This window comes from Myxocyprinus asiaticus, chromosome 35, assembly GCF_019703515.2.
Source record: "Myxocyprinus asiaticus isolate MX2 ecotype Aquarium Trade chromosome 35, UBuf_Myxa_2, whole genome shotgun sequence".
Classification (NCBI taxonomy): Eukaryota; Metazoa; Chordata; class Actinopteri; order Cypriniformes; family Catostomidae; genus Myxocyprinus; species Myxocyprinus asiaticus.
Genome location: NC_059378.1, coordinates 41,660,944 through 41,686,533, shown reverse-complemented (window position 1 = coordinate 41,686,533; position 25,590 = coordinate 41,660,944). Strand labels below are relative to the sequence as shown.

General features: G+C 38.5%; 1 protein-coding gene across 1 annotated transcript in view; it reads right to left on the bottom strand.

Moving 5' to 3' along the window:
- Nucleotides 1–25,590, bottom strand: part of ankrd13c (ankyrin repeat domain 13C) — a 43,126-nt gene that overhangs the window by 10,784 nt on the left and 6,752 nt on the right. Inside the window, exons 3-9 of the mRNA XM_051673349.1 lie at nt 21,054–21,158; nt 11,777–11,862; nt 8,245–8,290; nt 7,666–7,732; nt 4,911–5,055; nt 4,682–4,813; nt 2,659–2,820 (exon numbers count right to left, since the gene is read on the bottom strand). Of these exons, the coding sequence (XP_051529309.1) occupies nt 2,659–2,820; nt 4,682–4,813; nt 4,911–5,055; nt 7,666–7,732; nt 8,245–8,290; nt 11,777–11,862; nt 21,054–21,158 (743 nt within the window). The remainder of the gene's footprint in view (nt 1–2,658; nt 2,821–4,681; nt 4,814–4,910; nt 5,056–7,665; nt 7,733–8,244; nt 8,291–11,776; nt 11,863–21,053; nt 21,159–25,590) is intronic.

Below are 25,590 nucleotides of genomic sequence, written 5' to 3'. Positions count from 1 at the left end.
CTTTACAATAACCCCTAGATTGAGCTGCTAGACAATTAAGATGCCAAAATATACGACAAAACAGTGGGAAACATGCATGCCAGCCAAAAATGGCTGGATTGTTTTTGGAGTGCTTTTCTGTGTTGAGCGCCACCTACATTTCAGATCTGTATATTGTGATAGAAGGTGATAGATGAAAATGTATTTTTTCTAGTACTTGCTGCCATCTAGTGGAATAAAATAAGACTATGCAGGGAGATAGAGCAAACAGAACTAGAATTACATGCTTACAATTTAAAACAAAAAAACGATTTATTTTATTTTTATTTATTTATGTTCATCATTAGATCGTAAACATATGTATGTATCATGGCTGTCAATCAAGAATTTTTTTAAATCAAATTAATTACACGGTGTGCCGCTTAATCAAATTAATCACAATTAATCTCATATAAAAATAATTGCTGAGAAAGCCCCTCAAATAATAATTCAATATATAATGATTAAATAATTATAAATAGTTATATTTAAATAATTACAAATAATATACAAGTATATATATATTAGGGCTTTTGATTTAACACGTTCATTCGGTGTGATTAATTATATAAAAATTAACCCAATTAATCATGTCCACGGACCATAATAAGCTTGTAGTTCCACCTGTTTTCTCCAGGGGGCAGTAAGCGAAACTCCAGGTTTATAGGCAACGTGCAGCTTATATAGAGAACAAACAACACGTATCAAGAGCAGTTAACACAGTTCCATTTTGCATTTGAACCCGTCAGTCTGTTTGAAATAGATTTATTATAAGGGTTTGTTTAAGGACGCGTCAATGTACACCTGCATCAGACGGACGCGTTTGGAGCGTCTCACTTTGGTTGCGTTGCATCATAAACATACCGTTTTTAGGTCACTGCGTCAAGTTAAACGTAGTTTAATACTTAGAAAAACAAGTCTTGAGATCCCTGTGTTCTGATTTGCGCTCCATCAAGCTGTATTTGAACGCAAGAACGTGTTCTCATCTTGTGCTGTCTGCTGTCGGTGAGTGTGGTTTGTTCTCTGTATAGGATGTGTGTTGTCTATACAGCTGGAGTTTCACTTACTGCCCCCTGGAGAAAACAGGTGGTACTACAAGCTTCAATTGCTCAAGTGTCTTCGTTATTATGGTCCTGGGGACATGATTAATTGCGTTAATTTTTTTAATGTGTTATTTTTTTTAAATAATTAATCGCACTGAATTCACACGTTAAATCGACAACCCTAATATGTACATAAATAAACAATATTATTTATGAATTATTGTAATCTTTTCTGTAATTTGGCAAGTTTTCTGTAAAACGAGAGCAATTTTTTTTTACAGTTAGTCCACTGTATGTGTGAAAGGTGATCTTTTAAACTTGGGAGTGAAATTGCAGGCAGCAGCCCAAAAAAGCACCAGATTTTAAGAGGTTAAAGCTTTAAAGGTGCTATATGTAAGATTGACAACTCAGCATCCGTTTTAAAGGATTACTGGGCTTTAAGCTGTCTCCATCTTCCAAAGGCATCTCTAGTATTTTCCTTGTTTTACTATGCCTCTGGTCATGCTGGTTTTTAGATGGATGGTGAGGCTTTTTATGTTGGGTGGAATCTGTTATCTCTGATCCAGTTCGTTTGCTGGCTTCCATGGCTGCAGCACACAGTGTTGTTTACCTGCAAACTTGTTCAAATCTGGCAACCCGGCAGTGTCGAAATACTACTGGTGAGTGGGCAGTGGGCGGGATCACACAGGCCAAAACATAAACAGAAATTCCGGCCCGGAATGGAAACTTCAAAGTAGAATATACTGGCTGTAGCATTGTTATCAGAGAAGCCAGTATTTCAACTTATCATGTTTCCTAATTCTCTAATGACATATTATGGTCATTTTATGATTTAGTACAGTAAAAATATTACATATAGCACCTTTAAAAAGGAATCAAAAGTATCATAAAAGTAGTCCATGTGGCTCATGCGTCATATTCCAAGACTTCTGACAGCATACGATAGGTTTTGGTGAGAAACAACCCAAAGTTCAAGTAATTTTACAGTGAAAATCTTGACATCCATTATGCAGTCCTGAGCGCTTTTAGAGAAGCTCGTTCACAGCAACTCGTGTGAGAGAACTTTTTCTGGGTGAACTATTCCTTTAAAGTTCACCTACCACTACAGTGATGATGAAAAGCACCTTTGAGACGCAAGTTAGTCAGTGATGGGTAGATTCTCACATCACAGTAATGAACTGACAGCACTATTTAACCCAAAGCTAAACTCAGAAGAGCTGGGCAGAGCACATTCAGTCAACACTCAAAGCAAAACATTTCATGAAAATAATCTTCATTAGCAAGCGTCCATGGGTTGGTCACATTTGTGGGAATTGTGTTGTGTGAAGTGCAATAACATGGCTGACCCAGTTTTATAAATGTGGAAAACAAGTGCTGTCAGCAACCCTAAAAAAACAATACTGACACTGATCCAAATGGCAAAAGCTTAAGAAACAAAAAAAACAACGACATTTGTAAATTTTCTGAAGATAATGCGAGTGGTTCCCAGGGCATTGCTATTCGGTCAACACAACATTTCAGAACACTTCCATGGCCCTAATTTATGCCATGTAACCATGGCAACCACAGAAGAGAGTGGCCCGGTGACGGAGCTCACCTCAAAGTTCTGCTCGATGAGGTTTCCTCCTTTACTGAAACTCTCCATGATGGCCTTGTTCCTCAGAATGTCCTCTTCACTCAAGTGCTCTCGTCTCTTCCTGGACTCCAGAACCAAACCGTTCACCATGTAGAAATCCGCCAGGAAATTCCCCACCCGTTCCTATGGCAACCGCCAGTGAGACACTCAATTTCATTTTAGATCGCATCAAACGGCCCAAACAGAACAAAACAATCCAGTTCAAAAACCAAACACCTCAAATGTCTCCAATGGGATGTATTTTTTAAAGGTGTGTAATTTTTGTTGGATGTTAAAATACTTTCTCATGTCTTAGTTTAATGTTCAGTCACTATTAGTAATCCAGTGACCTTCAAAATATGTCAACATGCCAACTTCTGACTCAACCAATGGCGTGAGTTTGGGTTGGGACTATCTGTTTGTCTGACTCATGATGGATGGGGGCGTGGCAGAATGGGGTTGTAGGAGTGTTCAGAAAAAGTGATTATTTTTGCAATAGAGCGCAACAGTTCCTGTTAACTTTTTCAGGCGTCTTGTTTTCCGGTAGTATTTTTCCCATTAACTTTTTTCCATAGGGATTTCATAAAACGCACGGTCTGCTTAACATGCTTAATGTGGACCCACTATATCGCGGGAATTTATGCTTAAAATGTTAACGTAACCGTATACAAAACTCAGGTATATGAGGTATCATTTAAAAGCTTAAAATCTGAATTTTTCATAGAACACCATCAATTCTGCATTTAAGTTACATAAAATAACAAAATAAGGCCTCAAATATTCACATTAAAAATTAGCGCCCCCTAGAGGTAATGGGGTAGAAATATTTATATGAAAATAAAAGTCCTTCACATACAGGACATGAATGTACAAGTCATATATCAAATGAAAGCCCTCATTCTCATGAATGTGACTGTACAGTTAATATTTTTGCCCTAATACCACAGTTCAAAAGATTTTCAAAAGAATTACAAGTCATCAGATACAAATGTCTCTTTATGCTCTGATCACTGCAGCTGTAAGTCCAAAATAACTAAACACTTTATATCTGCTTTTACCTTAGGACATTTTCCACTAAATGAGCCATTGTTTACTTGTCTGTGAGCTTGCTTGTGTGAATAATCCAATGTTATATCTTAGATGTCCAGCAGGAAAAGCATGCTAAACAAATCATCGGAAAAATGTGTTATTGACTATTGATGATAAAATTTCAGCTTTCTAGTGACATCTAGATTGAGCTTCTAGTCCACTCAGAGGCCGAGATATTCAATGAAATAATGAGGGTGGTGCTTGCACTGAACATTAGACTGAATGTCTATGGACGAGCACATCTGTGAGGAATAAAATGTGTTAGAGCGCCACCTACATTTCAGATCTGTATATTGTGATGGAATGTGACAGAGAAAAAATTATTTTGTCTAGTACTCGCTGCCATCTAGTGGAATAGAATAAGACTATTCGGAAGGAGATGGGGTGAACAGAACCAGAATTACATGCTTAAAGTTAGGACAACAACAAAAAAAGGTTTGTTTTTGTTTTTCAAAAAAATTATTGTTTATCTTAAGATTATAAACACATAGAATATTATGAATAATTGGAGTCTTTTTTTCAGCAATATACTCTTCAAACTGTTGTTCCACCATAACAGTAGTTGAACTAAAAGACAAAACTCACCGTAGAAGCGGACAGTTCTCACTAATCTCGCTATAGCGCCTCTTGTGGCAATGTTGAGAACGCAATGCATAGTTGCGTTAAGTTATGAATTGCGGTCGGACACGTTTTAAAACGCTATGACGTGTGAAATCAAGCTTGCGTTGCAAGATGCGTCTGCTTTGACGTATGTAACGGCCCCAAGTCATCGTTAAAAATCAATTCCCCAACGGAAAAATTAATGGGATGTTTAACTGTTGCACTCTATTCGGTTTGGTGAAGATAGCGGCACATAAATTACACACTTCACATTTAATAAATGATTAATTTACACTAGTACACTGGAGACACCAACCGTTTTGTCCTCTCGGAAGAGCCAGCCCGTCTGCGCCCGTGAGAAGGTGATGGATTTAGTGGACAATGTTGCGGAGTAAACATCACTGCTCATTAAGATATCCACCTCTTCCTCTGTCTCCATCTCCGATTCCTGAAACAACACACACACAATACAACGCTTGATTATCAAACAACCAAATAAACTTGTGTGCTTAACTCTCTTGATAAACTCATGATGAAGCACGTGCCTCGTGATGTATCCTCTGATAAACCTTCTGTTCGTTGTCTAGAACTACGAAGGACTGTGAGGGAACAGCATCGCCGCTGAAGATGAAGCTCAGGTCTCCTCGCTGACACTTCATATCCGTGAAATCAATTAGTGTAGTGTCCAAACTAGCACACAAACACACACAGATAACGAAAAGTGAGTCTTCAGGTAAATTCAGCTTAAACACAGTCTAATGGTTATGTTGTAATTTTTACTATGGAAAAATGAAAAACGTTGAAAAATGTAGCACATTTCTGCAAGTGATTATTAAGTAACCACAAGAGGTTGTGCGTTTGTATCTTAACACGTGTAATAGGGTGTTCTTAGGCACAACACGACTAATAATAATTATAATCAGAATAAACAATTCTTCCGCCAACTTATATAATTTATTATCTTAATGGGAGGAGTTTGTGATTGCCAAGCAATTTACCAACTTGGCTTAAATTATATTTATATAGAGTGCGGTTATACTTTATTTTATATTAATGTTTCTAATGTTTCTAACACATAACCACTAGGTGGCACTTATTAGCGATGTGGATGTTTTCAGGAGTTATTTTGTTATTTTATGTAACATAAATGCAGAAGGGATTGTTCTCTTTGAAAAGTTCAGATTCTAAGCTTTCAAACGATACATAAGTCAGGCATATGAGGTATACGGAGACTTTAACATTTAAAGCGTAAATGTTTTCGTGAAATAGCACCCCCTTTTGGACCGGCAGGTCCACAGAGTTGAAGAGGTGTAAGCACCGCGGCCATATGCATGCAGACGGATGTTTGGCCATTGTGTCACTTTTTTTCTTCTTCTTTTTTTTGGCATTTTTACAACACGTGTCAAAAATAGTTCAACGTTTAAAAACATGTCTCGAGATCTCTGTTTTTGAACAGAGATTTTGTTTTGTCTCAAATGACGCACTATACACTATGCACTCAGCCATGTAGTGTAAGTGTAGTATCGTCCCAAATGGAACACATAATGTTTTTTTACCACACAGAAGCATTTGCCGTTTAGCAGCTGACGTTTCAAACACACACGATGTGTTGCCGCTAGCTTTAGCATGTTAGCCAACCTCAGTTCAACAATTGTATCTCAAACAACACACATATTCAATGACCGTGAGGTGATGATAAACATTCAACTCACATTTGTAAGGTGCTGTTTTCACTAACAGTTTCACTAGTCGCTACATTCTCCATTGTTTTCAATTGTTTTGTCAGACCAGCAGTGGAGCCAGATAACTCCGCCCCTTCCGCTACATACGGCAAGCCGCGTGCGCTGAGTGCATGAAGTGTCCGACATCCCACACTCCATTCTGACCAGGTACTCATAGTACACTTCATTTTGTTGCATTTTCAGTGTTAACTATACCATTCGCACTACTTACACTTTAAAATGACGTAGAATAGTGCAAAGTGTGCACTTCATATCTTATGTAAACACCCCCCTGACTGGGATCAGGTGAACTTAAGAGCTTAATTGTACAAGGCTTTGTTAAGACCTATTATTCAACTAGTTATTCAGGCAACCTACCAACTAGTCGATTTTGAAAATATGCAGTTTTGCACATCCCTACTATGAACTCAAATCAATGTTTTGCTGCTCTTCTGGCCCTGCCTGCTGGCAGGCCTTCCCCACCTTCTGCGACCTGGTTGTGAGACAAGGCCAACAGTCACAAAAAGAGGAGGGAGAAAGGCCAACGCGGAGCGAGAGTTAGAGAGAGAGAGAGAGAGGAAAAACGTACTTCCCGGTTCCCAGACACGCCGTCGCCTGGTCCTCAAACACTCCTCCACATTCTGGCGGACAACAGCCGCTCCTCCCCGGGCGGACTGGAGCCAGACCTCTGACCCCTGGCGGACGGAACACCCCTCTGCATTTCGGCAGCTGGTAGCAACTCCTCCGTCCCCCAGCGGATGGCTGCAGCTGCTCCTTTGGGGTGGATGGTAGTGACGAGGACTCTACGACGGTGCATCCCTCCTCCTTCCCGGGCTTCGGCACCAATGTAACAGGGTTCAATGGAAAGGAGGAGGTGGGAACCGGACGAAGCATCAAAGTAATGTTTTTAATAAACTTAAACACAAAAACACACAAACATAAATGCATACAGGGCCGCTGCCTGTAGCTCTCTCTCTCCCGAACTGCCGCATCTCGTTGCACCTATCCCTCTCCTCTGCTGATTAGCCCGATTGAGTGCCGGGCATCCGTACATCACAGCCCGGCCCCGCCCTCCTCCTTGTCACAGTGATGGAAAAGGTTTATTCATAAAATGATGACGTGTTTTGACCATTCGTGCATGTGTTATGAGTGAGCGATAGCTTGATGTGACTAGCCCACTGAAAGGTCCGACCTTTGCACACAATTGCGCTTCTCATTCAGAAGTGTTTAACCCACAGCTGGTCGATAAAGTGGGTCTTCACAATCCACCAGAACAGTTTTGAGAGCGGGCGCTCCCAGGTATGTGGAGACTGGCGGTGTGTGGATGCATTAAATAAAATGAGATACTTGCTCCAATCTTGCAAATAAAACGGCCCCCAAAGCAGAGAGAGGTCATTCAGCTGCTCCCTCATGATAATGCGTATTACGTAGTGGATGGAAACACACAACAATTCGTATTTTCTTAAGTCGAGTTTTTAGAAATGTGCTTAAAAAATGCTAAACATTTTGGATGGAAACTCAGCAACTGACTCATCTGGCACCTTTAAAGAACAAAACAACATGCGTTTGTGAAACTTACCGGATATTAATACCCTGTTTGTAGATCTTGCAGGTGTCAGAGGGCAAAATCCGTGACAGTAAAGGCACTGAGAGAATTAAAATAAACAATTCAACACACATTTACAAGACAATCTTAGCCAAAAGCACACTGAACATGTGAGTAATAGACAGAAAGCTGCAGATTATTCCATCACAACACTGACTTTCATAAGTTCACAGTCACAAATATTCAATTATTTTGTAATTTTCTTTATAATAGAAGTTAAGGTTTTAGCAGAAAATAATAAACCATCACAAGAAGATCTAATACTTCATACATTCCTTCATTAGTCTGACCAGCAAGGGGCGTGTTTGTGTGCGCTCATAAAGGCCACGCCCAGAAAGATGACCTCAGCACTATAAACAATCCTGCTGAGATTCGCCCTGTGACCCGTCCTGACATGATCAACTAACACGGTGGACAGATTTTCACTAACATCCTTAAAACGATACTCTGTTTAGCCAGTAATTCTGCAGAAAATACAAACCCTGCTGAGAATCTGATATTATATTTGCACCACAAAATGTTTCATCTGCACATGAATATAAATGAACTCACCCCAGCTTTGAAAATCCCAGTGAAGCTCCAAATAAAAATCTCCAAGCTATAGAAAAACATGAAAATACAATAATTAATAAATAATGCTGTGTGGAAATATGGCACATTCAATTGGATAAATATACATAAATATATCAACAGAAATAGCAGCTGTGTATTGTGTCAGATAAACATCATATTGAACACTTGTGTGGATTTTCAAATGAGTGTTCAGTTTAATAATCCCTCAAGTAAAATGAGTTTTTAAATTAAGATGATTTTGTCCTTCGGTATTTTTTATTTTATTTATTTTTTGTAGATAATGTTTTTACATAAATTGGTTGATGACAGTGTGATACCTTTATTCTAGATGAGTCGCCCTTGTTTATTTCACGTCTAAACAGTGAAAATATTTCTAAAAGGGCCCAAAATCTCATTTTTGCCACTCGTGACAATGAAGAGTAAATTGACTCTTCTCTATGCCTTAAATGTGTTACTGGCCAATCCTATCTTAGCAACTGCTGCCGTCCGCCATTGTATCTGACAAGCGTTTGCCGTTATCCAACGGGAGTCATGAGTGAGTAATGCCAAGTGAAATTTTATAGAAATTATCCAAAAATATGGAAAAAACATTGTTGCTGGGTCACTTAAAATAGAGACACGAGGTACCCAGACAGTCTTTTTTCATCTTTAAATAAATGGATTAAACTGTGTCAGTCCTCATTCCCAAATGAACATGTATAACATCAGCAAGGACAGCTACATTTGGTCCAAGGTAAATTAAGCTAATAACTTAATGTTAAGTCAATTATGTATTGATTCTCTTTTTAAGTGACTGATAATCGTTTGGCTCAATTCTGATTCAGTCTCCAGTTTCTAAATCACATTTAATTAATTGCTTTGCAATGTCATTCTTCATTCCAGTCCACGTAAGAATAATTCCCATTCAGTTTGTGAGAACATTATGCCAAAAACCGCTCCATTCACTGCAATCTCCCATTCATTCCTATGGAAAGTTCTGGAAAGCTTGTCAGAGCGAATAACGGTAACCAAGGGGGCGGAGCTTCGTTGACCAATAGGAAGTTGTCTGGTTTGGCAGTGCACTCTGTGTGGGCGGTGCTTCGTACACAGCTCCACTGAATATTCACAATGGACAAGGATATCATTTTAGCGCCAAGTTTGACTTTAACTTCACTCTCACAGAGTATAACGTGATGCATTAAAATGAGGCTGCCTTCAAAGGAATTTTGTCGTGCAAATGTAAATGTAACCGCGCCTTAAAGCTTGCACGCAAGTTCTACTCTACACAAGACCAATTTTTAGTGTAACAAGAAAACTGTATATTCACTATAAAGATTTGTCATACAACAACTGACTGGTCGATTTTTATTTTATTTTTTCATTCTTTCCTATTTTTAGTTCAGCTGTGATACTTTAATTTCCATGCTGTGCTTTAGCCCAGGGTTTCTCAACCACTGGGTCGCGACCCAAAAGTGGGTCATTGATCATTGTCTGCTGGGTTGTGAGATCTTTTCTGTCATGAGTACAAATGACCGATTAGAAGGATAGAACTGTACATTTGCAACGTTTGGGGCAACAGTGACAGAATCGTGTTAATATCTCCAGGTTTACGTAAATAACTGTAAGTAAGAGGCTGCAGTTCTCTGATGTTAATTATTAGCTGTCTAATCACAATAATCCTTCAATGCTACGAATTGTTCTTTTTGGACAAGGTCTCTTTACGTAGTGTTGCATGCGCTAGCTCCATGCATTATCGTGCTAGTCTGAATGCAATCCAATCTCTGGACATCATCATTTCAGAGCTGCAGTCCCAAGTAGGGTTGCCACCCGTCCCGTAAAATACGGGATCGTCCCGTATTTAAAGATAAAATGATGCGTCCCGTATCGAATCAATACAGGACGCGATTTGGTGACATGGTGTTGCTGCGAAATCGTTCAAGATCATTAATTTAACCTTGATATTCATTGGAAATTGTGCCTACGATGGGTTAGGGACCATCTGAAAAGTCCTCACATTGTGCTAAAACATGCTAAAACTGTGGAAGGTGTGGTAAGGGACCATCTGAAAACTTCAGCCAGCAGCACCAAAGCTATAAATATTGGGCTATATATATTAGGCCGCTATATTAAATGCATATAAACATAACTAGATTAATTAAGTACCTATTAATTTATTCCGCCAACCCCCCGCCCTGGTGGGTCATGGATGACTGGCATTCAAAAAAGTGGGTTGCAGTGGGCAAAAGGTTGAGAAACACTGCTAAAAACGTCTTGGGAGAAGTTGCGTCTTTAAATTCAACTTCTTTAAAGCACCACGGCTACAGCCATATGCATGCAGACAGATGTTTGGCCATTGTGCTACTTTTTTTTTTTTGTTGCATTTTTACGACACCGTGTCAAAAATAATTGAACTTTTAAAAACACGTCTCGTGATCTGTTTTTGAATGCAAGAACCTAGCTGTGTCCCAAATGACGCACTATATATTATGCACTCAGCCATGTAGTGTGTAACATTTTCAAAGTGTAGTATGGTCCTAAATGGAACACTTAACGATTTTTTACTACACGGAAGCATTAGGCGGAGCTAATGCATGCTACAACTGCCATGAGAGACTGGACTATTTCTCTTCAAGAGTATAGACCCATAAAGATTTATATTTATCTTTATATTCCTTCAGACTGCATGTATCTCCTGATCTCCTCACACATGCGATCTTGACGTGCACATCCACAGTTGTTATTTTCACATTCATCTCCTGATGTTTAGCGGCGATTACATCTTCTAGTCGTTCTTCTTGAACTGTGAGTGCTGTCAACCTTGTGGACCCACTAATTAGGGCAAATAATTCCAGACGCATACTGCACGTTCAGAGTATGTGTGGTTAGAAAAATCGTTCAGTGCTTGAGCTCTCTGCTGATGACAAAATTTGCGTTGTGCGTCCTGTATGCAGACGACTAGCATTTGCATCTGACTGAAGTATACTATGGTCTTAACAGTGATCCGTCTCTCAGTAAACCTGCACTAGTCACAAAAACATGAAGAAACACTGTGATTTTGTGCTCATGTTTTTGATGATGCAATCAGACCGCAGTTCGGACCGAACAATCGAACCATGTGTGAAAGTACTCTTATTTGTCTATTTCTGTAACTCTTCCACCTGCTTCAGGTAATAACTACATACACAAAACGAACAAACTACACCACAGAAATGAACTCATGATCTCTGGACGGTAAAGAGCGGCCGTGTGTGCTGAAGGACACCACTGTGAATCATTTGGCAGAAGTGCAGTGTGTGACATTAAGTGTCTGTGTCCTTGCAGGTCACTTCCTGTCTGAAACGCAATGACCGCAGAACACTCCCAACGGGTTCCTCTCGCTGACCCAACAAGAGTGCCAGCGCTGATGGTAATTAGCAGGCAGGGATTAAATTGTGTGTGTGTGACATTTCAAAGTGCTGAGAGGTGTATGTAACACCGCAGCATGAGTCCTGCAGTGAAATGTGCAGCGGCTCTTTCATATGTAGTTCTGTACCTCTTTCAGTGCTTTAAGCAGACGTGGTCTTTTGTCCTCCACGCTTTCTCGCGACTGCTGTTTCAGCTTCCGTAGAAGAGCTGTGACTGCAACACAATAAACACAAACTTGTCACGATACCAGCTGAATTACCACCATACCAAGTATTATCACAATACCACTCATGCTGAATGATGTAGCTATTCTGTTGTTGTATTTTTAGTCAAGTACTCTAATCCAGTAAAAAATGAGCAATCGATTACTCGTAAATTAAAATGCAAGTTAAAAATAACATGTATGACACTTGCGTGAAATTTATATTTAGTTTTATTCACAAACATTCCCAAGAACAGTTTCAATCTTATAATAAGATAAGATATATATATATATATATTTTTTTATGAACAATATGCATTAATAAAAATTAAATAAATAAATAACAATAAAAAGCATTTGCTCACACCCGGAGCTTAGATAGAAACCAATACTGACCACATAGTCCACATAAAGGCTATCATATTTTTCTTTTTTCACATGTTTTTATTCAGAAAAACAAGTGGTGAAAGATTTTGTTTTTGTGTGTTATTTCATGTACAAACACACATACTGGTCTGATAAGCTTCTGAGTTTCTTGTACCGCTTCGCATTTTCTTTCCACTATAAATGCCATTGGCTTGAAAGCACACACCATCATCTAGCAACCAACAACTCGACTTCACACATCCACGGTGCCCCCCAGTGGACTCAATTGAAACTGCAAGACTTGGTATGAGATTCAGAGGGAAAATACAGTAAAATTCAGAGTTGCCTACAGCAGCCAATCGCGCAAAGAAAAAACAATTTCGGGATATGCAGGACCGTTTAAATGAGAATGTGTTGCACATTGGTCTATTATTGTGGTTACACGATGGCACTTAACAAATTTTAGGCTCTCCGACGGCACGTCCTCCTCCAGTCCTGGGTTTCAGCACCAGTGTAAAGGGGATCGGGAAAGGAGGAAGCAGGAACTGGATTAGCAATCAAAAAGACTTTAATAAGGGGGCCTGAGTAGTTCAGTGAGTATTGACGCTGACTAACACCCCTGGAGTCGTGAGTTCGAACCCAGGGTGTGCTGAGTGACTCCAGCCAGGTCTCCTAAGCAACTAAATTGGCCCGGTTGCTAGGGAGGGTAGAGTCACATGGGGTAACCTCCTCGTGGTCGCGATAAGTGGTTCTCGCTCTCAGTGGGGCGTGTGGTAAGTTGTGTGTGGATCGCGGAGAGTAGCATGAGACTCCACATGCTGTGAGTCTCCGCGGTGTCATGCACAACGAGTCACGTGATAAGATGCGCAGATTGACGGTCTCAGAAGCGGAGACAACTAAGACTTGTCCTCCGCCACCCGGATTGAGGCGAGTAACCGCGCCACCACGAGGACCTACTAAGTAGTGGGAATTTGGGCATTCTAAATTGGGAGAAAAGGGGATAAAAAATAAAAAAAATGCTCTCATGTCAGGGACATCCGTACGTATTTCCGTCAGGCGATGAAGCAAACTTATTACATTCATTTCATTTTATGAGCACTAAATACGCTTTACATGTGGGACACGGATGTGCGTGGGGTCTTTGAAGCCAAATTGTGCTCTGCTATCCGTGCGTGTCAACCGGGCTTCCCGCAAAATGCGAGCTCCAGACCATTGATAGGACCAGTGCGAGCACGTCAACCGGGCACTCCTTAAAATGTGAGCTCTCGTGACAAACGCAGAGCGGCTCACATGCACGATTAATTCAGGCTTCCATCGATATCGTTGCGAATGCAACCCATTTGACAACGGCGACATTCTGAACAGCACTAATGAGGGAAAGAGAAGCACCTGCTCAGCACTAGCATCAGTTATAAGACTTTAAACATTAACACATCAACACCCGTACTAACATTTATCCCAGTTAACTGTAACAGCATTTCTCATTACAACTGTGGAAGTTTTGGCCAAGAAAACCGTGGATAGCACGGATAGTTGGAAACAAGTCATGGGTATGTAAGTACTTTGAATTGGATTAAACTGAAAAATAAGCTGTAATCAAACGATTGATGATCACTTGTGTGTGACGTTATTTTTTTATATTATTATCTGTATATTTTTTTCAACATCTGAAGTACCTTATTTTGTTGTGGATGTCCCAATGTGGATACTAAATTTGCACTTATTAGAGAGCTCAATAAAATATTCAAATTATGGGTACGTTTACACGACAACGATGTACTAAAAATGGAAAAGTTTTCCTTCGCGTTTTTGAAAAGTTTTGCGTATGGACGACAATGTTGTCAGAACGATCTCCGTTGACACGGATCAGCGAAAACGACTAAAAGCGCTGTATTATGCATGTCAGGCCAGTAGTTGGCGATAAACAAACATTCTTCCACAGAGCGGTGAATACAAACAGTGAAAATGGTGAAATCATCGAGCAATTTTGTCTGAACAAAATCTTGAGCAGCACAAACACAGTCCTGTAGTCCGGCATTGTAGTATTGAATGTCTCGCGCGTTGTTTTGAAGTACTCGCATGCATGCCTATAGACTGAACACGTAATACGCGTGCGCATGACATCATCGTTTTCACAAATTCGCATTTTTGTATGTTTACACAGAGATGATAACGGCATCGTTTTCAAAAACTTGCACTTTGAAACCCGTTTTCAAAAGTTTGCGTTTTCAGGCCCCAAAACGCCATTGTCGTGTAAACGAACAGCCAAAATGCATAAAAAGTTTTCTGTTTTCAGTTGAAAACGTTGTCGTGTAAACGGCCCCTATATTTTGGTTGCATTTGAGGGCAAAACAAATGTAACTGATTGTGTAAAATAGGCAAATAATATCGGAATATCAATCGCAGGGCCCGTATCGTATCGCGGCAGACTTTGAAGTATCGACAAATATCGGATCGTAGGCCAAGAGAATTGATATGAGATCATATCGTGATGAAACATCCGATTTACACCCCTATTAGCTACATTGTGTTAGTAGCTTGTAGTGGAGGTAACTACTTTTATAAGAGTAACTTAACTGTAGTTTAACTACTTGTAGCTTCACCAGCACTGCTACCTACCAATACACTAAACACCAGACCTCATTTCTTACCCTGTTTTTGTGTTTTACTGCAGTAATGGTGATATTATCACAGACGATCACGTGGTTCTCGTGAACGCACACGCTAACAGTGCCATCGCCTCTTGACTTGCCCTGCGAGCTCTTGAGAACTGACGCAAGAAACTGACTGATACTGATTCAAAACGGTACAGCGCAACACAAAAAGCTAATATTGACACACAACTAGACTCTTGCGCTCACCTCAGAAACTTAAAGTTTGGCTAAAATAAACTAAATGAAAATGAGGTGAAAGTCTGACATTTTATTCAGCTCAGTTCACCTCAGTAGTGCATACTAGACAGTATTATTATTACCGTTGCAATGTTAATACGACATGTCAATGTTAAACAAACCATTTCAATATATATCGTTTAAAAATGATTTCTACATAAAAAAAAAATTATAATAATTACGACTGTCTCACAGTTGTGACTTCATTTCCAGCACACCAAACAATTTTACCCCTGATAAAGTTTTTTTGTTTTGTTCATAAGTTAGTGTACTTTTAACCAAGTGGACAAATGTGTCAGTGAACAGCACGCTTGAGATGAAATATAAGACAAAACAAAGACAAACCATGGGAAATATCACTTTTTATTGCCCATCATTTCCGATCAAGCTGTAAATTTGCCAAATTATGCAAAAAGTGTGAAAATATGATTACATTGTGTGTATTTAGTATAGACATCAACAGTGATAAAAGTGCAGTTTTATTTATATACATGACTATATGATGTCATCATAGTGGAACCTCCAAATCTATGAACTTCTGTGTGTGTTTGATAAGGTTACAAATATCCCCTGCTTAGTATGTAGGGAGCAGTGCACACTATGTAGGGACCCACTTGAACATGTGTGGTAAGAGGCAAATTGTATATATTAATAAACACATGAATTATATTTGCTAGTTGAATAACATCTCTGAAAATGACACATGAATGTTTCAAATCAAACATAAGACATCAAAGTCCATCAAATCATTTGATGTGCAATATTTTCTGTAGGTGTCGTCTCAGAAATATCTGCACACCCACCAACACTGATTCATAATCATCTTCATAGAAAAAGATTAACTCTGTCCAAAACACAGCGAGCTGTCTGAATTTTGAGAAATGATGTTGCCTTCTAGGATACCTTGTTTTGGCCCAGATCTACAGCAGCACTGCACACATTTGTCCAAAATGAACACTCGCCAAGTGCCAAATGAGATTAAATACTGGCTTTGGCGAGTAAATAAAACAGATGCCAGGCTTACATCAAATTTTAAGAATTATAGTCGGACACTCACTGATGTCAGTGATGGGTGTGATTCAAAGAAAACATCTGTAAAAGCTTGTGCATTTTATCTGCATCTTACATTTACCATCAGACGTTTATCTAGATTCCTGCATTGCACAATAAAACAGTAATTGAACGTCAGTTTTTGATGCTCACATGCAGCATGTCGTATCTGTGCTGCTGGATGGCACCACGTTCACATGCCAATCTGTAACATGTACGTAAATGTACACGGATCTCTGTGCACCGGGAACTGAACACAAGCAGCACAAATAACTAGTCATGTGAACTCTAAACTTTGAGAGAGTTGTGCTGTGTTCATTCAGTGCTAACACCTGTTATGTTTCCGGTCAAAAACGACCGGCCCACTAAGATTGTTTATAAATCTTTCGTATTGCATATATTATCACACAATATTGCATTACATCTTTTTATCAACTTCTTTTTTAGTAATTATGACTCCTTTTTTGAACATATTTAAAAATATATATATTTTTATTGATAGAAGGATTAATTGAACTGAGCTCATAATAGGCTACTGGGGGGCACTCCCTGCAGAATTTTGTATAAATAATAATAATTATGTAATAAACTACTTGCTTGTTCCGAACATAATAGATGTGTGTGTTGTGTTTATGTGTTGTGTGTGTGTGTGTGTTGTGTGTGTATTATGTGTGTGTGTTGTGTGTATGTGTTGTGTGTGTGCGTGATATGTGTGTATGTGTATGTGTTGTGTGTGTTATGTGTGCATGTGTGTTATGTGTGTATGTGTGCATATGTGTTGTGTGTGTTATGTGTGTGTTGTGTGTGTGTGTGCTGTGGGTGCATATGCGTGTGTTGTGTATGTGTTGTATGTTGTGTGTGTGTGTGCACATGTCTAAGGACTTTGTGTGTGCAAACACACACCCACATATGTGTTCATCTAAAGGATTGTGATGCTACTGAACACTTCATATTTCTGTATGTTGTAGTCTAATCCACTCATTTCCAATGGCCGGTCATTTTCGACCGGGAACACAACAAATGTAACAAAGTGAAATAAAACCAATAAAATGTAACGAAAACTGTTTTTTTTTGTTTGTTTTTTTTCTTTTTCGTTTTCAGATACTATATGTGAACAAAGTCCAGGAATTTTATTCCAATTGGATTAAGAAAAAAAAAGGTTGTCCGTGTCAAAGTGACCGGAACACAACATAAGGGTTAATTGGTAGAGAACTCGCTAACAATTTACAATAAGGTTGTATCCATGAACATACTTTTACAGCACATATGAATCTTTTTGTTAATGTTAATTCCTGAAAGACCGCAGTCAGTTCTCAGTCACATTACAGCACAACACCATCAATTAGCTGTTTAACACAGATTAATAATTCCTCCGGGCTGACTGCGGTGTAATCCAGAGTGATGTTTAATCTGAACACAGACACTGACCCTCTTTAATTTCACTACGTCACAGAGTGATTATAAACCAACAACAAAAGAGAGCTGTTACTGTCTTTAATAGATGAGCTGAGAGAGGACGACTCATGGCCTGATTACACACATACAACACAGGAAGTGTTCCTAATAAAGCCCTTTTCATCCGCACACAAAGCTGAGGCGGTCCATAAGGAATTTCGCTCCTCCAGTTGTTAAAAGTTCATTAGAACAGAGAAACAGTCAAGTACATCATCTGATCTGAGATCAGATATGTGTAGGGATGGCCAGATTGATCCAAAATAGGGCTGGGCGATACACTGAATACCCACGATATAATCGCAATGATTTTGCTGACAATGTAAAATGTAACAATATTGCAATGATTTTAATGAGCCTTTTATTTGGCCATTAAGTTTCACAGAGTGCATCAGTAGAGTAATTTCACGATCCTTCAGAGCTGTATAATAATCAAAATAACATCAAAGTGGAAATACCATCATATGTGATTATTTAACTGCCAAAGGCTGCGATTAAAGACAGATAAACATGGTCTGTGTGCGCTTCAGAATGAACCGGTGACGTGCTGATCTGTGTGCATGTGCGGGGGAGGCGGGGGCTCGTGTTTTTAGCGCAGTTCGACTGCATTGTACTGCTGGTTCAAGCATTCGCGCAACTCCAAACATTAGTAACCGCTATTAATAGTGGTGCACTGATCAGGAAATTTGAGGCCGATACCGATCTCCCATTTTTTAACACTTTGAACAGCGTCCTCTCCACCTAGTCGGCAATGCAGATCTCCAGTGCAGCGATTAGTATTAAACAAATTAATGATCAAACCACCTTTGGCTGTCTTAAATAACTGATATATTGCACCATGATAATAATAACGTGTATTGTAAACATACCTTGGCTTTTCTCTGTCGATGTTTTAAACCCGCTTCTGAAGCGTCCATCTCTACTAATAGCCTAGTCACACTGCACAACAAACCCCACGAAGACTCAGTGATTGTTTTATATTTAACCTCTATAGGGCATCGTTATATTGTAGAACTCTCCAACGCCGGCCACGGAGAAAAGAAACCAAAAATAACTATCGGAAACTATCAAAGTTTTTTTTTCGATAACCAATAGTTAAAAAACACAACTATCGACCCCGATTAATCGGTAAAATCCGATATATCGGTCGACCTCTAGTACCTTCGTATGCAAACGCTGTCTGATAAGTTATTGACTGATAGGTCTGCGAGGCAACAAGATAGCTACCTTTGGTTTCGGACGCAGCCAGTGTAGTTTAGTAACTATGTTATGGTTAGCACAGCATTTGCTCAATGAAGTGAATAATCAATTTTATGTCCGACATCTACCCGTCCTCATCGTTCGCTCAAACTCCACTCTTCACCATAACGATAACCCCCAAAAACTCCAACATAACAGAACACAAACAACACTAACAAGTATCCCCCTTTATATTCATCTTGCACAACTAAACATAACACTTCATTTTAATAATCGATACCCAAGCAAAGCATGCTGGGAAATGCAAATCGCCTGCCCAGTTTCATCAAAGCTACATTAACACCACAAAAAGTATTCATGTAGTCCCAACTCAAATGGATTAAGTACATTTCCATTTTACACATTTTAATGGATAGAACGCAATGAAATCAAGTTGTGACAAAATATTCCAGAATGATGTTGCTTCAGTTCATTTTAATTAAGTAAACTGAACAAGCAGCACAAATTAAGATTTTTTTGATGGAGATATGAGGTGAATATATCCATACAATGCAAGTCAATGGGGTCCAAAACAGCACATAAAGGACTCCAGTGGTTAATGCATTATTTTAAGGTAATAAGATCAGTTTTGGGGGAGAACAAAAGTAACTTCTTTTTCACTCCGAATCTTCTTGGCACAACTGAAGCACAATTACACTTAGGCCTGTCGCGATGATTAAATATCCGTCTGATTGCAGTTATTTGTTGTAACCGCGGTTATTGTGCACTTCAAATTCCAATCACATTTTAATGCCCAAATAAGGGAATTTTAAGCAAATACATAAATGCCATCAACGGCGCTCTGATGCAGGTCGTCAGCAGAGTCTCGCGTCAAACTCCCGCGAAAACATAAACAAACAAATATATTTGATAGTGAACGCAAAGCGCTCCGACTTCACGTTTGCCATTAAACGTCGTGTAATGGCAAATGTTCCTGGTCATAATGGATTCATATACGCAGTGTTATGACACAGAGGAGGAGACGCACACTGACTCTATTTCTGTGGAGTGATAAAATTATGAAATCTCAAAGCTTTTGCTTCATGAGAAATAAGAGCTTGAGGGTTTAATTAAAGCATTAATATAACATGTGAATGTGAAGAATTTAGGATAGAAATATATTATTATTGCATAATATAATATAAAATAATATTAGATAATATAAATATAATAAAAACATATATATATATATATATATATATATATATATATATATATATATATATATATATATTTTTTATTATATATATATATATATATATATATATATTTAAATATATATATTTAAAAATTAAAATATATTTTAATGAGTTCCAGAAATGACAGTATAAATGTAAAATTGACCAAAATTAAAGTTAACCAAAAAGAGAGACATATTTTAAGTATTTAGAAATATTTTTGATATTTAAAACATATTTTTTTCTGTAATTCATATAGTTTTAAAGCCTTAAAAGGAAATCATATATCCCTATTTTATTATTTGATTTATATATCTGAAGTTAAATATGTAAAAAAGACTTAAATATGACAATTTACATGACAGTTATTCGTGAAAGCCCTAAAAGAGACAATTAATCATTATAATTGCAATTATTTGTTTGACAATTAATCGTCAGCCAAATTCCATAATCGTGACAGCCCCAATTTTACACTCAAAGCTCAACTGATGCATGCGCAGAGCACTGTACACACTTCAGAAGACATGGATTATACCCCTGGAGTCGTATGGATTACCTTTATGTGCTTTTTAGAGCTTGAACGTTTTGGATCCTCATTGATATATTCACCTCATATCTCATTCAAAATATCTTCATTTGTGTTCCGCAAAAGAAAGAAAGTCATACAAGTTTGAGATGACATAAAGGTGAGTAAATGATGAGAGAATTATAGTTTTTGGGTGAATTGTTCCTTTAAGACACAGAAATGCTGAAAGAGAGGTAATGACAAAAAGATACATAAACATCATCTGGATTTATTTCACACTATTTATGATATTTGTTCATTTATATTACTATAGTACTTACTCTAACTTAGTAAGTAAGACTCCTGGACATTATGTAAAACCAGCCAATCAGATTGGAGCTTGTGATTTTAGCTTTATTACACTGAGATAATTGTGAAGGTTAAACCGTGTTATTGCAGCGATTACAGGCCTATAAACTCGGTTTAAGATCCATGTAGACACAAACACACATGTGACTCACTCATCTGTCTGTCTCCGTAACTGATGGCCTCGGCAAGCGGACTCCATCCCTGAGCGTTCTTCACCTTCACTGGTGCATTATGGGCCAGCAGGAGATGAGCACATTCTGAGCAGGAGAGAGAAATTAAGATGTTAAGAAAAGACTAATGAAAATCTCATCACTTCTTTACAGTTTGATGCTGATCAAAGATCAATATTTGATTTCAAATAAACCGCCTCACATAAAGAATACATCTGGACACTTAAAAATGACTAATGAGCGGAAGTGATCACTTTACTTCACAATATGATTTTAAAGTAATGGTTTCTGTTGAAATATGTCGGTGCATCCCTCAGTTAAAGTGTGAAAAATGTTTTAAACAGACTTTACTTTCTCTAGGCACTTTTAGCACTATGATCTTCTAAAGTTGAAGAAACACCCATATATTCTTTTCATCTCAAACCTATCAAATCAAATGTTTTAGCCTTTAAAAGTGTGCTAGTGCTATCTTTCTTTCAAATACATGACATTTGCTATGATATTCTAATGCAAAAACATTCAGTCATTTTTAGGTGTGAGTAAAGTGCACAAATATAAGACATGCAAGAAAAACTTGCAAAATACTGACTCGTTGCATGAGCAACACAAAGGAAACAGTGCTATTAAAGTGATGCTGAGTTCCAGATTTAAACATGAATCAGAGCTTAGCAGCTTAATTTAACATATCCTCTGCTGCGGTCACAAAGGAGTGGCTGTAATTTCGTGTTCAGATTTGCTCTTTTTTTGGAGAAACTCACCCTTGATTTTTATAGTGTCTCACAGTCAAACCACTGACTCAAACGTGAGACTCATAAACTGAAGTGTTTAGGGCCAGTAAAGACTTAGGCTATAGGAATACTAGTGCACTACTTACTGCAGTATATACTGTATTCTGCCTACTATTCTTAGCAGGTTTTGCTAAGGTAAGCAGTCATCCTGCAGCATTTGTGCAAAAAACCCCATAGACTTACACTGAAGGAGGGAATCGAGTCATATCTAGAGAGCAGAATATCATATGCCCCTTTACACCAAATATTAAGATGCAATTTGGGCCATCCGTTTGAAATGGGACAATGCTAAAGTGAGGGGTCTGAAACGTTTTGAGATTTGTCCACTTTTACCACATACAGAGGTGGTTGACTGATGTGCTAAAACAAGCGTAAAACAAACTTTGCCGGTTACGTGCGACTTAAATAGGAAAAGAATCATCCATTTAAAAATGCTTTAAAAGTGCATATATATACACATGCACAAGACTTGATGAAAAGCACATCACATCTCAGTTAATACAGGTAATACAAGTGTCACATTTGTGCTTAAATTAAATGCACCTCTATTTAAGAGAAACCGTGCACAGTTTTCTGTGCTTTCTTTTCCTTTTTTTGCGCTTTAACCCTTTAAGCTCGGATAGGCCCGCAAGAAAAAAACATTGTCAAAATATTAACAACTACGGTCTTGACCAACACAAAATAGGTATCGTTTGAAAGTTTAGAGTCTCTACTTTCCAATGCATGTAGACATTATGACCAAAACTGAACAAGTGCTTTAAAATTTGAAGACAAATCAGAAGTGTTTCGTTTCTATAATTTACAAAAATAAAATAAATATTGCACTGCACATATTATTGCTATCAGTAAAAACATCAAACTCATCAAATAGTCATGTGTCATATGTTGTTGGAAAGCTCTCAAAGAGTAAAATACAACCAGCCTATTTGTTTTACTCACAAACTAAAATATATAGTAAGTAATAGCTTAGTATATGTCTTTGACAGTTATGTTGGTGTTGCTTATTTGCCGCGTTTTCACTTATAACTTCACGAAAAATAAACGGAACATAAAACATCACATACTATTACTTAGAGGAGGTGATTATCTTTCAAACGAGTCCACACACAAGATAATCAGATGTATAGATCATTAGATAATCCACATGAAGCACAATGTTACATATGACCACCAGGAGATGGCGCCAAATACATGAGACACAGACTCAATGATGACTCAAATGACACAGAATGAAACTCATTCTGTGAAATCTCATGACTAAAATCATGTCTGCATGCTATGCAAACCTTTAGTCATTGTTGTGTTTACATGTGTAATTAGTTCTTATGTACAATTATAATTTGTTTTGTTATGGAAATTGTTTTTTTGTTTGGAGAGGCTTTTGGATAAATACTTTTTGTAATGCTATAACTTTTGATTGCTTTGTCATATCAACAAAAATTTTTATCAGATACAGGTGACATGATTGGGAACAAAACAAAAGCAGTTTTTCGGAGCCACCTTATTTAAACCCAGAGACATATAAAGTAGATTTTTGACTCAATTTTCATTGTGATTTTTCAGCAGTTCCTTTACAATGATACCAAACACCTGACCCTCCTTTAATTTTGGGTATGCCACTGAAACAGGAAATCTATAAAAACATCCTCAGAAGGGGGCCTGGGTATCTCAGCGAGTATTGACGCTGACTATCACACCTGGAGTCATGAGTTCAAATCCAGGACGTGCTGAGTGACTCCAGCCAGGTCTCCTAAGCAACCAAATTGGCCCGGTTGCTAGGGAGGGTAGAGTCACATGGGGTAACCTCCTTGTGGTTGTGATTAGTGGTTCTCGCTCTCAATGGGGCGTGTGGTAAGTTGTGTGTGGATCGCGGAGAGTAGCATGAGTCTCCACATGCTGCGAGTCTCCGCGGTGTCATGCACAACGAGTCACGTGATAAGATGCACGGATTGACGGTCTCAGAAGCGGAGGCAACTGAGACTTGTCCTCCGCCACCCAGATTGAGATGAGTAAACGCACCGCCACGAGGACCTACTAAGTAGTGGGAATTGGGCATTCCAAATTGGGAGAAAAAGGGGGTAACATCTCAAGGGATTAAAAAAAAAAAAACACCCTCAGAGCTTAAAGGGTTCATATCATGCAGTAATACACTGAACAATGTGCTTCTCTCTGTAGAGAAAGGCTTAGTACATTTAATTCCACATATTTCTGCTCATTCACAGCAAAAATTCACAGTGGCTTTATTTTGAAATTTATAATCCATAAAGAGAAACCCACTTCACAGCTAGTATGTCTGTAAAGAACTGCTCATGCATTGAAAAAAGCTAGACACAGCGCAACAAAATGAACAGAATACAGGTTGTAGTTCTTTTAAATTGACATAGCATCTCATGTCGTGCCATGCTCATGTGCAAGACACTAAAACACAGCGAGACGTGATGCAACACAAGGGTCAGAGACGTCCATTTAGCTCTTGTTTACATAGAAAAACAAGTTAAAAAATATGTTGTGTGAACGGCCCATATTGTATGCAGTAGGATTCAGATATGGGATTTTAATAGCCGATACGATATCTTGAGAGGAGGGTGGCCGGTATAATGCAGATGAGAAAATGAATGCAAATTAGACATACACAAAGTTATTTAAATTATCACACATTTTAAAACATTCTCACAGATGACCGCTTTTAAAGTCAACATGAAACAGCATTCACAACAACCATTTAACTTCCTTAATGTGACCTAAACCGTAAAACATTTTACATTCACTGGCATTAAATTACGGTTTACTAGGGGTGTAAATCAGACGTTTAATCACGATACAATCTTATATCGATTTTCTTGGCCTGCGATCCGATATTTGCCGATACTTCAAAGTCTGCCGCGATACAATTCGATTCAGGGCCCTGCGATCGATATTCGGATATTATTTGCCTATTTTACCCAATCAATTAAACAATTTTTGCCCTCAAATGCAACCAGAATATAATTTGAATATTTTATTGAGCTCTCTAATAAGTGCAAATTTAGTATCCATATTGGGACATCCACAACAAAATAAGGTACTTCAGATGTTGCCAAAACTTCCACAGTCATAATGAGAAATTCTGTTACAGTTAACTGGGATAAATGTTAGTATGGGTGTTGATGTGTTAATGTTTAAAGTCTTATAACTGATGCTAGTGCTGAGCAGGTGCTTCTCTTTCCCTCATTAGTGCTGTTCAGAATGTCGCCGTTGTCAAATGGGTTGCATTCGCAACGATATCGATGGAAGCCTGAATTAATCGCGCATGTGAGCCGCTCTGCGTTTGTCACGAGAGCTCACATTTTAAGGAGCACCTGGCTGACGTGCTCGCACGGATCCTTTCAATGTAGCTCGTGTATCGTGGGAAGCCCGGTTGACATACATGCACGGATAGCAGAGCACAATTTGGCTTCACAGACCCCATGCACATCCGTGTCCCACATGTAAAGCGTGTTTAGTGCACATAAAGTGAAATGAATGTATACAGATATAATATAATCTAAGGTTGCTTCATCGCCTGACGGAAATGCGTACAGACATGGCTGACATGAGAGTATTAAAATAAAGGTGCATCTTAAAAAAATGTCTATATCGATACTTACACACTGTATCGAGAACATTGGATCGTTGGTTATTGGATCGATGCATCAATCCAGATCGATGGATCGTTACACCCCTAATGTTTACTATTGGATTTTATTACATAA